At 47.3% G+C, this 18,854-nt stretch overlaps 1 protein-coding gene across 1 annotated transcript; it reads right to left on the bottom strand.

Moving 5' to 3' along the window:
• Positions 1-3,581: 3,581 nt before the first annotated feature.
• Positions 3,582-17,212, bottom strand: LOC143155600 (carboxypeptidase A2-like). Its single transcript, XM_076328570.1, is given in 13 exon segments — positions 3,582-3,920; positions 4,168-4,252; positions 5,262-5,461; positions 5,856-5,946; positions 6,310-6,420; positions 7,160-7,261; positions 7,431-7,532; positions 8,142-8,240; positions 9,031-9,165; positions 10,035-10,116; positions 12,571-12,659; positions 16,024-16,084; positions 17,124-17,212. Coding segments are annotated over 13 exon segments (1,434 nt in total). The 3' UTR covers positions 3,582-3,732.
• Positions 17,213-18,854: the final 1,642 nt, after the last annotated feature.

The raw sequence follows: 18,854 nt of genomic DNA, 5'->3' as shown, positions 1-18,854 counted from the left end.
GGGAATTTATAGCCCCCTATATAGTGCTCCGGGGGGCACTCGTGGACCTTCTCACCAAGGCCACATCTGCTGTCCCCACGGAGCCGGCAGCGACAAACAGATAAGCCAGGAACGGCTCCCGGGAGCCCAAATGTTTGCTTTATTTGGCGAAGTCAACGAAAGAGCAGCCAAATTAGGGAGGATCTGATAACGTCTTCTTCAGCACTCAGGTCCTGCCGCGGGCGGCTGGGGAGGATGCGTGCCCAGGCACCCAGCTTGGTGCGAGTAGGTGTCATGGTCACAGTCACCACCCAACCCACGGGCGTGGGACGGTGGCGACGGTGGGGTCATAGGACCCCAGAGTACACAAGGACACAAAGGCGCTTTGTTTCCATTCATTTCTTTATTACAGATTACTGTTAGTAAGTCAGGTATAATTATGATTAGTAAAGCAAGTGTATATTACAAGTTACCACAAAATTACTAGCAGAAAAGCAAGTATATAAACATATATATATTTTTATGATTAATTACTCATATGCACACACACACACACGTATATATCTATAAAATTCAAAATATATCATTCAAATTATTACCAGTGCCGTTCATCAAACCGCTCCCAGGAGCGGGGCCAGTCGACAGTGGATGAAGTCTCACTTCGAAGACGATGGGCGTCACGGAGCCCGGAGCCAGGCATCCCCGGCGAGGGTCCGAGGGGTCGCACAGGGACGTTCACCTGGGGGGTAATTCTCAGAGAGGGAGAAAGAGGGGCTCGTTTTTGGGTAGAAAGCGAGTTATTTTTACGTCTTTGGCGTGGATACATGAGTGGGCGCAGGACAGCAGCCCCTGGAGCAGCCGTTGCTGACTTCTGCTGTCTTAGGAGGTCAGTTTGTCATAGTGGTTTCTTTGTTCCCCAGGTTATAGCAGAGTCTTTGTTCCCCAGGTTATAGCAGTGTCTTTGTTGTGCGCTTATCTACGATGGCCCCGAGCTCCCGCCCGCGCTTGTCAAGGATGCTCCAGGTTCCCGGGCTGGGTTCCCAGGCTGGCAGACATCGTCTCAGTCAGTTTTTTAGCAGACATCTTCTAACCATGGGTTTTTTTCCCATTAAAACCAGGTCGCCTTTCTGGTTGCGCCGACAGCAGGGTGCGCCGCGGGGAAGGTGCCGTGGTTGGGGGGGGGGGTCCGTTGCGACTTCATAATGCGGAACTGGTGGTGATGGTGAGCTGGTCCTGGCTGGTGGTGCCAGGGTAGAGGTCCTCATTGAGGCAGGATCATGGGGTAGTTGAGGTGGGAAGGGACTGCAGGAGGTCTGTATCCGACCTTCCAAAGCAAGGTCAGCTCTGGGGGCAAACCAAGTCCCTCCACGTTGGGTCTTGGAGTCCTCCAAGGATGGAGGCTGCACAGCCCCTCTGGGGGACGTGTCCCACTGCTGGACTGTCCTTCTGGTGGAAAAGCATTTTTCTATGTCCAGCCTGGCTCTCTCTCGCTTCAGCTGATGCCATTGTCTCTCCCATCACGCCTTGTAGTGAAAAGCTTGGCTCCATTTTCTCAATAACCTCTTCAAAGGGACAGGAGGGTCCCTGTCGGGTCCCCCCACCCCAAAGCTGACTCATCTCCAGGCCAAACCAGCCCATCTCCGTCAGTATCCCATCATGGGACACATCCTCCTGTTCCTCCTGGTGGCCTCCATCGGTCCTGCTCCAGGTCTCTTTGGTGCCAGGGGTCCAAAAACTGGATGCAGTTGTCATCAAGCCACATGCAAGAAGAGGGTCCAGGTGGCCTCAAGACCTGGATGGTTGGATGGAGCTTCAAAGCCAGGGCAAGGCCACAGGTCTACAACCCCAGCCGAGGCTCCTCAGGCTCTGCAGCTCCTGCCCACCACTTGCCACAAGGTCCCCGCTCCGGTGGCAGCAGGTCGGACGGATCCAGGAGCCAACCATGTGCCCTGGGCCCTCCCCGTCGGCGGAGTTTTGCCAGCGGTACTTGTATCGCTGGCTGGAGGATGGGATTTTGGAGGATGGGATTTTGGAGGATGGGATTTTGGAAGGGTGGGTCAGTTTGGGAAGCAGGTGCCACCGGATGGGGCCGTGAGTGGAGGGGACGGGGACACGTGGGGAGCACCGGCTGCCCCGTGCTCGGGTTTGCTTTCCAAAACAGCCCCACTTAACCCAAAAATAAACCCACGTGGTGCTTCCCGATGCCTCAGCTGCACCTTCACCTTCCTTTCCCTGCCAAAAGCCTCGTGTCCTTTGAGTCCGAACTAACATTTTACCCGCTGCGGCAGGTGTGTTTGCTCTCCTGCCAAGCTCACGGAGGAGTGAGTAACTCACCAGCTGCTGGGGGGATCACAGGACATCGAGATAAACCTGTTAGACTTGATAATCACTGCAACAGCAGCGGGGATTGCTAATCTCTGATCCTTCGGTGGCCCCCGTGCACGGCCCTGAGCTGTTTGCTCTTAATCCCCAAGAAATTAGCAGGCTGAACAACAGAACGAGGGAGGCAGGCTCTTGAGGGACCGCGGGCTGGCCGTGCTGGATGAGAGCAGGCGCCCTCCCACCTCCAGCCTCCCTCTAACCGTGCCCCCTGGGCAAATGTGGGAGGGAGAAAAGGGGCAGGACAAATATATGGGGACATTAGGCCAGGGGACGGACGGACGGACGCACACAGACACACACACACACACACACAGAGCGGTCAGTGGCCTGGCAGCGTCCTGAGGCTCGTTAAAGGAAATTAAATTCCTTTAATCAGTCTCACAGCCCGGATTACGCTGCTTAACATCAGGCCCTCTGCACCAGCCCGTTCCGCCCCCAGAAGCGAGCTCTGTCAGAGCCCCCAGGTTCACAAGAGCAGCAACACGGAGCTGTTACGCACAAAAAAAGAAATTCTTCCCTGTCCTCTCTAAACAGCCACTAGACGCTACCGGAGCGGAGCGTAAGGCAGGCTCGACCAATCCCCCCAGCTGTAGCTATGCTGCAGCAGCGGAGCAATTAATTTTCCAGACGATCTCGTTTATCATTCAAGTGCTTCAGCAGCTCTGAAGAGTTCACCCCACTTTCAACCCACAAATTTCAGAAATCCTTTACCAAACCTGCACCCTCACCCCCCTGGGAGCCCGGGCTGGTTGTGAGGAGGGGGTTACTGCGTGGGCAGGGAGGTTTGCAGGAGTACAAGACACTGCTAAGGGCTGGCGTTGCTCGGAGCAAATGCATTTTGCATTTACTAATAGGGACGGAGCTGCAGAGGGCACAAGGCAGGACAGTTTGCGGCAGCCACGAGCTAGGGGACAAGCACCTCCTCCTTTCCCAGCACACCTCCCCAGATTTAATCTCCCCTCAGCCTCTGCACCGACGCAAGTCCCTCAGCTGACTTCTTGTTTATCCGGGTGGGAAGAGGCCTGCTCTCTTCATCTCACCAGAGGTCACTCTGACATCTCAATAGCCATACACGTGCTCACATCTTCCATCCTCCTCTTGTCAACTGTTCCTACTGTGTCTCATTGAGGGGGACCGCGACCAAGTCCTAAAATCTGTGACACCTTCTAAAGGGTCTACCACGCACACAGCGATGCAGTGAACAAGACAAGCACGAAACATCTTTTATACACAGGCATGTATTGCTGTAGGAAGAACGCGCACAGGGTTTTTATTCAGCCGGGTGCCACATCATTACAGGTGTCTCAAGCACACCAAGGGGAGAGGATTTATGAGCTCGCTGCTACAGGCAGCCGATTCCCACCCCGGCTTTTAGTACGGATTGTCTCGCACATGCTCCATGATTTTTTTCAGACCCAGCCAGGTCTCCTCTGCAGTTGGGATAATTTGGCTGGCTGGCAGGAGGAAACCATAGCGACCCGTGTCTCGCAGCTCAAAGGCAAAAGAGTATTTGATGCCGTAATCGTAGCTCCAGTCAATGCTGCCTCCACTGGCTTGGTCTGAAAGAGAACGGGAGAAGAGCCAGAAGGGTGAACAGAGGACTGATTTGAGTTCTGCTGTCCTGCTTTTTATATTTGTGAGGGACAAGTATTAGGTTTTTACGTGAACACTCGTCTCCGATGTTTGACTGGTGGTGTCACTCTACAGAAGCATCGCTGCTTCCAAGAGGGAGAGACCTTGGGGAGGGGGGACAAAGACTGTTGCCCTGGGACAGCCCATAAAAGCTCAGACTAGCAAAATACTCACAAATAGTAGTGCAAATGCTCCCCACTGTAAAGGTGGTGCCGTACAGGGACTGGATGGAACTGGCAGCAGCCCTTCCCAAGGCATCCTGGAGAGGAGAAGATGAAGGACAAGTCAGAAAGTAGCCACGCTTAACGAGACTAAATGTTAAGATTTCACCAACCTGAACCACACTCAGGGAAATCTCCAAACTGCTTTACAGCCTGCTTTCACCCCCCAATAGACTAGTGCCAAATCAATCCATTTCTTAATTACTCATACTAGTGACAGCACTCACAACTTCCACAGTATTTTTGGGAGGCAACATTGCAGGTAACTTAAATCATAGCAGGTTCTATATCCGATCATCCAGTGTTTCATCTCACCGACCGTCTTGTCAAGAGAAGGTTCAAGAGATACGAGAAAATCCCAAGGCAGTCGGAGATCTTCCAGTAGCCAGCGGTCAGCTTTGTGCTCACTTCAACTACGTAACGGGTGGTTGTAGAGAAAACAGAGCCAGGCTCTTCTTGGAGGTGTAGGGAAAAAGGATGAGCGGCAACAAATTGCCACAAGGGGAATTGCATTTAGGTATTAGGGAAAAAGAAAATCCCCATGACAGTGGGGAAACTTTGGGAAGGGCTCGAAGAAGCTGTGGAATTTGCCTTTAGACAAATCAAAACAATCAATCAAAACTCAACCCTAAGCAACCCGATCTGATCTTGAAATCGGCTCTGACCCCAAAGCCTGCCTGCTTTCAGCAGAGGGTTAGACTAGAGACCACCAGAGGTCCTTTCCATTTGAATTACGATTGTGAGATTCATATCGCCTCAAAGATATATTACAGCTGTGATGCTGTCATTAAAGGAGAAAGAAGGAAACATGGATGAGCAAAGAGGGCTGAGAATGGGTGGGGTCGGCACGTGTTTGCATACGACCAAGACTTCTCTTTTAAAGGCATTGCGTTGCACCGGGTTTTTGTTCGCCCTCACGGATGGTTACTGTTCTAGATGGCAGAGTTTAGCCTCTTGTTTTAATCCCGATATCTCACTGTAATACTTGAGTACAGAAAACCGGCTGGACAGAACAGAGGAAGCTAAAGCCAAGTCATTATGTCTCACCAGCTCAGCATAGTCTGCCGGTTCAGTGCATTTATAGCCATAGGGATACATCAGGAGCTGAGAGTAACTGTGGAGGGTGAGGAAGGCCCGGATGTTTCCATGATTCTTAATAAAGTTGACAACAGATTTAACTTCCACCTCTGAGTTGGCACTGGGCCCACGGTAAGAGTCAGAACAGGGATTACTACTGGCTCCAGGACCTGTTGGTGCAAAGGAGGAACAAAGGCAAACCTGAAAGAACTGGCATTCATGAAAGGTCAAAGCGGACCAACACAAAGCCGGGCTTTCCTAAGAACAGGTCTCCAGCCAAAGGCAAGGCCTTAAGTGCTGATAAATGCTCAAACAGCAGCGACAGAGCATGAATACTCAAGGGACCTACTTCTAGAAGATACAGATTACTTCCTTCATCTTGTGCTCACTGGCAATTAATCAATGCGAAATTATCTTTACAAAGACAACCACCATCCTATTTGACCATTTTCTTTCTGAATCCCTTATATTAAGGCAATTGCTGGTCCTGCGTAACAGGATCCGGGAACACGAAAGGGAACTTTCTTCTTAGTGACCGCCAGAATCCAGAAACTTTATTCCTACCTCCAAAACCTGCATCCCAGTTCCGGTTTGGATCAACTCCAACACATTGACTGCCTCGATTCTTGGAGCGGGTCTTCCGCCACATGCGATTCTAAAACAAACATACACTGTGGCTTTGAAAAGGAGCAAATCTCAGCCCTTGCATTAAAACTGCTACCCAGAAATAGTTGCCATTCACCAGGAAGAGATCCTAGGCACAAGCCTAAGATTATTTCTGATGGGCTGACTGCTGAGATGGGCCAATGGACAAAAAATTGAAGGGCTGGTAAATTTACAGAGGGTTAAGACAGGTTAGACAAGTAATTAGTATCTTTGGCTGCCTAACTCTTTTGTAACTCCTTCTTACAGCGTTAAGAAATGGACTATCAAAACCTACTTCCCTCACATTTATTGCTCGCTTGGAAGAGCATGACAGCTTTCCAAATCAGCTTAGACACACAGCACGCTTACTCACTGTGGTGTGAGTGAATACATATCCATCAGGGTTTGAGACCGTCAGCAGGAAAATGTCCATTTTGTTCAGCAGAGAGGTGAGGGATGGATCCTTCCCATAGTCGGAGGCAATCTAAGCAGAGACAATACGGTACACCGTGATTATCAGCGTATTTCTTTCCCGCATGCTTATGCTCTAACAGCTAGGTACAGAGGCAAGTCTGGCTTTCAGGGCAGGCAAACATGAAACATTAATTATCTGCTGGCCATAACTGTTCCTCGTTAGACTTGGAGCTTGGAGAGAGCAATGAATCTGTTTTACTATTTTATTCTGAAGACAGGAAGTTAATGGAAGAGGGCAACAAAATTTTCTCCTGCCTGTCCCAGAGAATGGGCCAAGGCTGGCACTAAGATTGAGATGGATTAGCCAGCTTGGGAATATACAACTGCGCGGCGCTTTGGCGGCTTAGCCATTTTCAGCAGAATTTAAATGCTCATTTATATAGAGCTGGAAGTTTTGGCACTTTTGTGGAAGGTAACCAACGACACAGTGTTTCTCTGTGTCGGCAGACCGAAGCAGCAAACTAATCTCAAAGTCCTCGGTTATTTGTGTAACTATCAGCCCTGCAGTCCTCAACAATTTCATCTCAACTACTACATTTTGTCTGCCTAAACCCAGCTGTTCTAACAATACACAGCATTTTTCAATTCTTTGTCTAGGCAGCTGCCATACTCTCTCTGGAGTCGGCTGTGTTTTAAGAGGGGTGAAGGAGAGTTAGCAGAGCTGGCTAAACACATACAGGTGTGATATACTTTTAAATAGTCAGAGGAATTCACAAGATAAAAGAAAAATCAATCACTGCTGAAGTGACCTTTTTAGCTATCCATATTGCACTCGCTTGGGTAACCCACTCTCGGGAATGGATACCGGCATCAAGCCAGATTGCAGGACGGTTGCTTCCTCCGGTGCTGAACTGTCAAACAAAACAGAAAGTTTCAAAACTCCCACTGACAGCTTTTAGTCAAGAACATCCCGTATAGACTGGGATGCTTTGGACCGAATTGTGCTGTACCTATAACGCGTATGTATATTAGTATATGAATACACATACGTATGCACACATTCTGTGATATATGCTGTACCTTGAGCACGTACAAAGGCCGCTTTTCGTAGGATTGCCCAATCTGGAGCTTACTGACAATGTTGCTATACTCAGATGCAAGATGATCCAGTTCTGCATAAATCTGAAATGAAAAGTCATGATGACATTTACATTACATTTATGTGTAGTACTGCCCGGAACAATGGTAGGACCTGACGAAATCTACTTTTCTCTCCTTTTGCCTTCATTACTACGACGTCTTCAAAGCCCCATCCCACCTTATGTCAGTGTAGTCAGTGCTGTTCCTAACATCACAAAGTAGAAGGAAGGACTGCTATATCATCAAGATCTACTTATTTCGGGAATGAGTTCAAAACCCTCTTTAAGAACTTCTGGTAATAAAAATACCTTGCCCTCTGCTCTGCTTGATAGCTACTGGTTTCCTATATTTCCCTCTTTCAAGATTCATTTACCTCTCAATCTCTTTTGAGGGTCAGAAGGAAGGGTTTTGACAGAACTCTGCAGAAGAGTTTATGAAAAAGTATCATCAACACTTGCCTGTTCCAACACTCTGTCAGGGAGAGCGCTGGCTCATTGGGCTGACCACAAAATTAATACATTTAAAAACAAAACCACGTGGCAAAAGGAGCTGGAAAGACAGTTTAGATCCTAATATAGGATGTTAAATTGAAGACAGCATGAAAAAAGACCAGAAAAAAGAATCCTCTTCCCCCAAAGCTGAGATACTCACGGAATCTAGAGAGTGGTAAGTTCCATAGTTGAAGCTGTTGCTGCTGCGATCCCTTTGTTGACTGTAGGCCATATCTTGCTTTTCTTTATCTAGAACAACCTGAAAGAAGCCATTCAACTGTTGGGAAAAGCCTGCTTAATTTGCAAACTTCTGACCAAATGTTTATCTCAAATAACGAAACGGTGGCACTGCATATTGACTCCAGCCCCAGAGCCAAACTTCCCACAGCTATGGAGCAAACAGATGATTCTGCTGAATGTATCTGTAGCGAAGTGGGCAAGAATACCAGCGTTTAAGTGGTCAGCATTAAGTTTTAAACACGTCTTAAGATGAACAAGAATAGCGTTGGAAAGCTTCGGGGGGGGGAAAGAAAAAGACAGTGTTTCTGCTGAGTTAATGCTATTTTAGATGCCCTTTTGGGATTACTGATCATGAAGAAATGTCGGATTAGTGCCCAAGCAGTTGACTTTTCGCTCACACCGTGGTGTGCAGTTCTTTCAGATTAGGACCCTGATCTACTCTTAACACAGTTTACTGAATTATGAGTAATTTCAGTGTTGTCGTTCCCAAACGTCTGAGGCCAAAAGACCACATGAAATTCCTCGGGGGTTATCAGAAGAGGAGCCCTGTGGAGCCTATGAGTTTATTGATGTCACTATTCAACGTGGTTTCAGACAGCATCTGCAGAGCGATCTCCACAGCTTCCCAGTGCAGCAGTGATCCACAGATCGTCTCCGAGAAATTAATCCACAGACTACAAAAATAAGGGGACGACCTCATGGAAAGCAGAGTATAGAAGAGTCCGTGTTAATGAACGAGGCCAGATTGTGAACCACTATTTGTTTCCGAAGGATATAAAATCTAAATATGTGCCAATGGCATTGCCTACCTGCAGGTCTTCAATCAGGATGGAGTACTCAATCCCATGGGACTCCAGGAAGGCTTTGACTGCTTGGACACTGTTAGCGGGGATTCGCACATCCACAGGGAGGGCAGGGGTGGAGGGATTTATCCAGAAATCAAGCTGAAAAGAGAAAGGAAAATGGATTTGGTTTGGGGAAAGCGTTCTGCAAACAGCTCTTCTAAAGTTTTAGAAATGCTGATTTCTCCCAAATTGAACGACTCCTGCAGTATTGTGCCCCGTCATGCTTACAGCACGTTCCATTCTTTAGCTTGGCCTCACCACAACCTTGTATCAGTTAATGCAACAAACAAAAAAACAACAAAGGTCGCAGGAGGCTAAAGTCAGCATTTTCACTGACTTCAGAGCTTCAGTCACATAAGCAAGAGGAAATTTTCGTCTTCTCTGATGATTATTTTACCGTTCTCCCTTTCACCAGAAATAGCTTCAAGAAATGCTCTGTATTACAGTATCAGGTAATATGAAACCCATTGTTTTTATTTCTCCTTTGGCAGGGCTTTTCTAAATTTTCATTTCTATACTATTCAAATCAATATTTTTAAAGAAAGTGATAATAAAAATTCTCACCAATGGCAATAAGAACAGTAATAACCCAGAACTTCATAGTGTATTATTTTCCTGTTTCAATACAGTGTAGACTAACTAATAAATTCCTCCCACAACGCTGGGAGACAAGTACAAAAACATTAGCATCCCCACTTTAAAGACAAGCTTTTCGATACTAAGACTAAGAGCAGATCGGTTCAAACATGATATAAACCCAGTAGGAAGAAAATATGAATGCAGGCACTCCTGAATACCAAGCTGGTACTAGAACTTGCAGATCAAACACCAAGTATTGAGACAGTAAATTTATTTATGGCAGCTGCCACAGTATGGTACGAACCTTCCAAATGCGATGCAAAGCCCCACCCTGATACGTCCTACCCCAGTCTGAAATGTTAAAAAATGCCTCTGTGGTAATAACATACCCCAAGGTGTTCCAGTGATTCCAAAAGCTGTAACTTCTGAACCTCCTCCTCATTTCTTGTCTTGATTCGGAGAACCTGGTGCCTGCAATAAATCAGTAAGTCTTCAGAAACAGTCTCAAAAAGGGGTCTGGTTGAACAAGCTTGTTATTAAGATCATTAATTTGGTGGGTAATTATTTGCATGCTACCAACCGATAGGGACTTCTTTAATGCAGTTGACTTACTGTCACCCAAGAGTTCAACCAAAAACCTGCAGGGCCAGCCTGCTACACGTGCACTAGGTCAGTAACTAGTTAAATGGCAATTTTTAAGATTTCATCAAAAACAAGACATCAAGTGGATGAGTTTTTAATTGCTTACAAGGATCAGTCTTGCATCTAGTAGTTATTTTTTGTCAACAGCTTGCAGAAAAAAGAATATTCTGGTTGAGTTTGCAAATGATCAAATGTTTGGGGAGCACTATACAACAAAGCAAACCAAACACTAAACATGGGATTCATTTCACCTTTCTCCAGTTTAGTCAAAGACTGTTCACAAACTTCCCTGTGTTGTCAGAAGCCGATACCATCAGAGGGTGGCTCGCACCATTCCAGATGGAATGAATCACCTTCTGGAAGTACCTCACTCCACCGGTTATAGAGGTAACCTCAGCTATTAACTTAGACTATGCATTGTACAACATACAGTGATCACAACGTACAGTCTCTACGTCGTTTTTAGATCACTAAAAACATATATCCCGTTCAAATACACAATGTTCCAGGCTGCTTGGTAAAACAGGTACAAGCAAACAGTACCACGAGGACAGGCTGATGAGCTCAGGCTTGTTCAGGCTGATCTAATTGCAGCCTACAACTACTTGAGGGGGAGTTACAAAACAATGACAAACTCTTCTCGGTAGGGGTAGATGATGATTACAAGGGGAAACAGCTCCATGCCCTGCTCTGAGCAGGAGGGTGGACTAAAAACTTCTGGAGGTCCCCTCCACCCCAATGCTTTTACGAAATGACAAAAGGATCTATGAACAATAAGGGAATGCAACAGTTGGGGGACAGTAGATCTTATTCTGGAGAACCAGGGGGGATCCTGAAGGAAACCTGGAAGCCATAATGAATTAACAACTGGAAGTACAGCCCGGGATCAATGCCGTAGCAAAAAGCACCAATGTGCTCCTCAGCTGTATAGCCTGGGGTTTACTGCACGTGAGCCGGGCGTTAGTGCTGCGTTTGCAAATGGCATTTGGCGGCTAATGCATTTGGTGTGTTCGTTTTCGTTCTCTTCCCTAGACATGTGCATTTGGCCACTGATGGAGGCAGAACAAAAGTCCATGGAGTCCCATACCCTGACCTGGCCCAGCTGCTCTGCTGGCATCCACTGCAAGCAGTACTGAAAGATGGAGATGGCTCAGCAAATCGACATGAATAACTGCAGAATCGGAAAACACATCTTAAGACAGGGTAAACAAGGGGCTTGGCATATGAGCTCAGTTACGTGTGCGTTTATTTACTAGTGTGGCCGCAGCCGCTGAGAAGAGACGCTCGTTAACACCAGGTTCCTCAGTCTGGCAAGCTGAGGAATAAGATTCTTTTGATGGACCAAATTAAATCAACACTGAAGGCACTTTACCACATTAATAACTTATTATTGGATTCTCCACCACCATAAGCTTTATTTCTGGGTTGGATTCTTCTGTGAAGAGATGAGGGTCATTAACCACAGCTACTGGATGTGACTGAAGAACAAATTCATGAGAATCCAGTCTATATTATGCCAGAGTCCAGATTAAATGATCAAAATAGCTTCTCCTGGCTTTACAAATCCTAGGGTTTTAGTAAACTATGTATATTACTTCTTATTCTTAATCCTTATATCTTCATATACAGATTTACTCACTGGAATCTAGTGTTCACTTACTACTTCTCAGGAAGTATCTATTACGTTTTTTATCATCTTCTAATAAGTTTCTTACACAGTCAGTAAGACTGTGAGGAAACACACCAGAAGGAGATAATTTTGCAATGCAACATACAGATGAACCTTTAGAATATAATGGTTGGAAATAAGGATTTGAATTGCTTAAAAGGCTCTGAAAAGAATTAAGCATTTAAAGAGAAATGAAAATGTTCAAAAACAAAGAGAAGCTAGCGACCTTTCCGATCTGAAGCCTGGTTCTGGTCTTTCGGCTCTGCTCTGTGCCGGACCAGATCTGTCAAGCTGAACACTCGAGCTTTGCGGCGAGGTTCAGCTCCAGATCAAGGCTCGAGACTGCTCCCTGGGTACAGTCAAAGCCAAAACAGAGCCTTGGGTGAACATGAATTTAGGAACTCAACTCTGCAGCTAGACCCTTCTCCTTAGAAAACCCAAATGAAAGTAGAGAGGGGTTCCTTCAAACACTGGAGTACCAAAGCAACAAGACAAGTCAGTCGTAAAATGTAAAGAATGTGCCCCAAGCAGATTTTGTAAAGTTAAGATCATGAAAAACAACAACTGGATAATACGGCCTTAAATGAAAGGCCTTCCACAAAAGCATAACTCACCCAACAAAAGTTTCCAGGCACAAGGAAGCCCCGAAGAGGGCACTGAAGATCAAAATCAGCTTCATGTTCGATGTGAAGTTCAACTCAGCCTAGCAAAGGTGAATTTATACAGGACTCGTTAAGAAACCCTTTTTCAGATAAAACATATCTGTATTCCATGTGACTACGTTCTCACATTTATCAGAGCTTTCAAGGCAACCAACAGATAGGAGGCCAATTTCACCCCCAAAAAAATATTTTCCACTGACACATTCAAGCCTGTAAGGGAGGAGCAGTTTTCAAAGCTTTGCCCACAAAGCTCCTTGGTGTCCTTTTACACATTTTTCTAGATAGAGGAAAACAGAGTCAAACTGACCGTCACCCCAGCTCTCGCTGGGGGTGAGGAGCTCTACCAGTAGACTCTTGGCCATGGGTTTTCCTCCGATAGATTTCTAGTAGCCCGCTCCTTGTTACAAAGAGGCAGCCAGCTGAAAGACCTCGCTCCAGCAAAAATACTCAATTTGAGTGATTATTTTGAACAAATAATCACTCTGGTGAAATAAGCGGGTGAAATAATCACTCTGGTGACAGCACACAGGCTCTGGGTCCTGCCTGCTATGCAACAAGTTCTCTCTGATAGACTAGGCCAAGGCCATGCTATAAATTCGCTCTTATATACAAGTTACACACTTCTAGATATAAGCCAGCTAGTTTAAATATATTCTTTATTGAAGTTACTAGCATTCCCCCAATCTTCAGTTGGGATGGTTTCATACAGATCCAGCCAGCCAGTGCTTCAAGCAAATTAAGGTTGCAGCAAGATTCACACGAAAGCAAGTGGTAGGAGCAGAAAAAAGCCTTGGGTGAACAGGAACTTAGAGGAGCTCAACTCTGCAGCTAGACCCTTCTCCTCGGACAGGCTCGCTAGACATCCTCTTCTAAGGAAGAGGTGACACAGGTTTGAAGAAGTGCTGGAACAGCCACTGCCGGATCCTCTCAGCTTTACAATGCCCACAGGGCTGCTCCCTGATCCAGTAGCACTCTGGGTCCCTTTGCTCTTGTGCTGGACTCTGCCTACGTGTCGCTTCACGGGGAATAGCCTCCATCTTGTTTGCCTTCTGTAAAGGTGCCCAGATATTTGAGTTGTTGTTATCTACATTGAAGCAGTGACAGCGACGGGCAGTCTCCTGGCTGAGCTTTGGGAACCATCTCTCTTGCCCTCAATCGTGGGAACACCCAGCTGCGGCTGTCCCAGAATGACAGGTAGGGCCGAAGGGCTGTTGGATACACCTTTTGTTCGTCCCATTAAAAATGTTACTGAGGAAGAGCCAGGTGCCGATGCTGCTGTAACACCTGCAGATGGGGTTCCTGGGAACTAACACAGGACAGAAGGGAGACAGTTCAGCTACTCCGCAGTCAATCTCAGGAGTCCGAGGAAAGGAAGTCTCTGACAATCCCCAGAGGATCTCACCTGTACTGCTCTCAACATTTGTCAGCACCTCTCTGAGGAGCCTCCTCCAATCTCCACTCCCACCCCACCCCTCCACAGCCGGGGCAGGGGCTTCTTGTCATGTGTTCACAGCAGACTCCAAGCAAGTCTTTTGTAAGGCCAGGCCTCATGTTTTGGGGAACAAAGGGAGCCTCAGGCAGGGATTCTGCCTGTTTTGACATATAGGAATTAGTCATCCTGCAACTCTTGTAACTTGGGGGCACGCTGTGGAGAACACATGCTCTGCAGGGAGGTCATGTATGTTCCTGCGAGTCCCCAGGTCTTTGAGGTTTAACCTAACCCAGTCCTTGCAAAACAAGCAGATCTCCACTCCCCTCAACATAAATCAGATAACGCGAGTTTATCCTAAGAGACAGGAACCATCATGAAAATTTCCTGCTTCTAGCTCTTCAGTAATTCTGGTGGAAGTTAAATCCCACCTGTAGCTTATGGCCTTCAACATTTCATAAAGATCTGACAGACTGTGTCCACACCACCTCCTGTGGTTTCACTCTTTGAAACCAGGAAGGAGGGACTTAATTTAGGGCAAAATTACAGCTTGCTTCATTACTCATGCTACATCCCGCATGGATTTAAAGGCTGCCAAGAGATCCCGCCAAACATGATGTCAGGGTCCAAAGCTCCAAGTGCCCTGACCAGCCTCATCTGGGGCCTCCACCCATTGCATTTAAGGAGCTGCATTTAAGCTCAAACTCCTAATCCCCACTGAAGGGACCACAGAAGCCTGCAGCACTGTGACCTCCTGCTGTAGCCGTAAGGTCCTGCAGGGTTTGGAGGTCAGCCTTGAACCACAGGGTAACCTACGAGAGAAGTCCTGAGCAGGCTGAAAGTCAGCCTATGCAGTGCTCAGCTCAGGGCCTAAAACACCTTAGCAAATTAGGGAGCAGCAAGAGCAGGAGTGCACCACCACAGCAAGCCAGAAGCCAAAGGTGACAGCAAGGCAGTCGTGGGTAGAGAGCTCACCACAAGCAGCACGGCCCCATGGGACCCAAACGAGAGGAGCGGAGCAGGTCTGGTGGCACCGACCAGGAGAAACCACAATCCAGATCCTCAGGTAAGTCCACAGTCACACAGCAGGTCCACAGCCAGGACGTCAAGAGCTACAAGCCCAAGTCCACCATACACCCACTGCAGCTCAAACAAGGATCAAACCAAACAGCCTCAGCTTAAATGCAGCTCCCGTGCCAAGGGGTGGAGGGTGTGTGGGTGGGGACCCCACATAAGCCCCGTCAGGGCAATTAGTGCTCTCAGGGGCCTGGCACATTAACATGGGCAGGGTGGGACATACTCTCTGCACAGTCCTAAGAGGCTGTGGTATCATGCAGTGAATCACAAACACCCTAGTGACACATTGAGAAGTGTTAATGAATCTCCCCTAACCAAACTTCATCTTGTTGCTTAAAATTGCCGTATCAATATATAGGCAGTCTGCCTGTGCTGTCGTTGACAGAGGGACGGAATGGATATGAACCCCCTGCCAACTAGAAAGACCTCAAAAGTCATCAAATTTAGGTGGAGTCAGTCCTTTTCTGTAAAGTCCGGACCCTCTGTTATTGCCCCCTACGTAAAAAAGGTTCTTGCAACCAAGACACAGCATAGTAGTCTCTCCTGTCACATGGGTGTCGTGATTTAATCACTAACAGCACTATACCAGCTACTAGGAAGAAAATTAACTCTATCCCAGATGAAACCAGGACAATGGGAAGGGTAAGCGAGCCCACGGCTTGTGGTCCCCCTCATCTCCCATCCCCGCAAAATAAGTGTTCGGCAATTCAGTAGGAAAGGGGGAGAGAGGGAAGACAACCTGTGCTGGACTGAGCTTTCCTTGTGCTCCTGCTGCCCGACTTGTCCCCTCTGCCCTCTCCCGTTCTGCATCGCCTCCTGCTCTCTCACAGGGTCCCGAGCATTTTCTAAACTTGGGCTTTTCTGAGCCCTATGCATAAGCTTACAAAACTCATATTTACCTTTTGAATTGCTCTCCCTTTTGTCAGAACATAATCTTTTATCTTGGACTTTCTGGAGGATCTGTTTCAGGAAAATGACATTGTACAGATGATGTTGCTTAGAATAACATAGAAACATTAATTCCTCATATAATGCTAATTCTCACAGCGTGCGTGAGCTTGCGAGGGAGGCTCTGGGACACGAGGCTGACCGGTCCTTGCACAGCTACAGCACAGGGAGCAGCGCCAGACGCTGCCCCAGGAAAACGCAGGCAGGAGGGGAGCCCTCACGCCTTCACCATTTCTACCGAGACTCTCAACAAGCCCATGTTCCTCAGAAATCCCATCACCTTGGGATAGAAATGTTTCTTTTCTCATCATCTCGAGCCAGACCTGTAACACCGACATGGTGAAGGGCTCCATCTGCAACTTGTCTCCTGGATGATCAAAGGTAATTGGCTATAACGCAATTCATTTTGGATTACTGGTGAGAGAACTATTATTTATGGAAATAATGGATTACTTACATGTTCCTAATCTGCAAGGCACCTTGGGAATGCCCTGGATAAGGAATGAGTAGGCGTTTCAGTATGTGGCTCACCATTTGTAGATGTGACTGGCATTCTAGGAGCAGAACCCTCATTTTGATCTCTCTGGAAAATCTGCAGCTGTATGCCAGTGTTGTGACACTGACTGCAGTGGAGCTACTTATTTCCAACTCAAATTTCTTTAAATTAGGAAATCAAGACCTTCAGCTTCCCAGGGCTGTCCCCGGATTTCACGTGTCTGTGTCACACAGCAGTTTATAACGCACCACACACTCCATCGGATCATGTTTTAGCTTTGCATTTTAGCTCACCAAGCACACGGATGAATTGTAACTGGTAATAACAAGAAGGGGATGGGAAGGGTACTGGGAGAGATACAATCGGTTACCTATACCTGGAGATCAAAGACCGGTTCTAACAGTGACATCATCCCATGAGATAGTTATAAATAATAACAACTTCTGAGGTTGTGAAAGCCTTTTAGGCAGGAAAGTTTTGTACAAGGCCCACAATGACCTTCTGCTAAGGGCCAGCAGGTGTCAGCAGAAAACAGAGAATTAAGTAATATCTTACTCGAGCACAGCAGACAAGACAGATAATCAAAATGCCAGCGCAGGAGCAGAGCAGGATTTTCCCTCTGATCCCCCCAATGCCTTCCTCATCATAAAATCATAGAATCATAGAATCATTAAGGTTGGAAAAGACCTGTAAGATCGTCGAGTCCAACCGTCAACCCAGCACCACCATGCCCACTAAACCATGTCCCTCAGCGCCTCATCTACACGTCTTTTAAATACCTCCAGGGATGGGGACTCCACCACTTCCCTGGGCAGCCTGTTCCAATGTTTCACCACTCATGCTCATCATATTCCCTCTCATCTGGTTTCTGACTAGCGCCAGAGAGCAAGGGGTCGTTCTGCCAGTAATACCACCAAAGACAGGAAGAAGGGTATCCCATGGAGCCTCGGCGCCGGACATGGGACACGTGGCTGTCCCCTCTCCGAGGGGCGAGCATTTCCGCATTCGGAGCAGCCTCTCGGCAGCCCACTGTCCAGTTGACCATCTCAGGAAGCCTCACCATGTCGGCCACCTGCGGAGCCACGGGGACGACAGCATCGCAAAGTGGCCTGTTTTCTGCCCCTTAAGTCTTTCGGCTGCCATTCGGGGATGGCCGGAGTGCCCTCAGGTCCTGTTGGTCGGTAGCGTTTGGGGAATGTTGGGTGGGATTCATCTCCTCTCACTTGAGCTGTGTCAAAGCTAGGAATCGCACCAAAAGAAGACTCTTCTTCCTCTGTAACCGACAAAGGGCGATTCACCCCATCCTCAAATAGCTGTTTGAGACTGGAAGGCCAAATTAGGCTTTTAACAGTCCTTAAATACCAACTCCATTTCATGCTTTTCTTGCTTTCATCCCCTTGCTTAGGAAATGAGTCAAAGTCAAGAGACTTTCAAACCAACTGAAATCATCCATTGGCATGGATCTACCGAACCAACTTTTATCCTGTTTAAATTTGTCTTCTCCCTTTCTCCACCTGTATTTTTATTACCATATGTTTCCTATAACCAGCTTTTTATAAAGGAATAACACATTCCACCAGCCTTTACACTGGGGCAACTTGGAAGTTACTGTATTTACCCAAATTGGAAGCAGAGTAGGAAAAATTAAGAAATAGGCTGGATATCCCAGATAATTTTTCTTTTGCAAAGCTGCTGCCCCTATCTTGTACGAGCTGTTGCAGCCACCTCAGCTCCGTATGCCTCCCCTGCCAGGTCCGGCTCCTCTATCCAGCTCCTCTCGCTTTGCTGCCTCCCGATTCTTCCCATCTGCTGACATGCCCTGTTCTTCTTGCCTCAGAAGGACTCATCACATGAAAATGTCGCTGACATAAGTCAGCATATCGCCACACTGACAATGTTGCATGATTTGCCATCCAGACCTATGAGACAAGCATGTCACCCAAAGCCACCCTGTCCAACGGGACCATCTTTACCTCAGGTAATAGCTTCTGCGTACACCGATTTAGCATGAAATTCACACAACCCTTTTCATTTACAGCATTTCAGAACAGAAATATGAAATTACACCTGTACAGCGCGCAGACAGACCCAAAATCTCTTAGAGTTTTAACCGCTGACCTTGGCAACGTGCGGTCTGATATACATTGCTGTGTGCGACCAATTAATTTGGCTGTAAAGATAAGGCGGCAAAAACACGGCAACGTGTGGCTCTGCACCACAGCAACGGCGCATGGGATAGCGAGTTAGCCGGTCACCCCCTCTCCGCCCTCTTCACACCTCCCACGG

This window comes from Aptenodytes patagonicus, chromosome 1 (assembly GCF_965638725.1).
Source record: "Aptenodytes patagonicus chromosome 1, bAptPat1.pri.cur, whole genome shotgun sequence".
Taxonomy (NCBI): Eukaryota; Metazoa; Chordata; class Aves; order Sphenisciformes; family Spheniscidae; genus Aptenodytes; species Aptenodytes patagonicus.
This window is presented reverse-complemented; position numbering and strand designations above follow the sequence as displayed.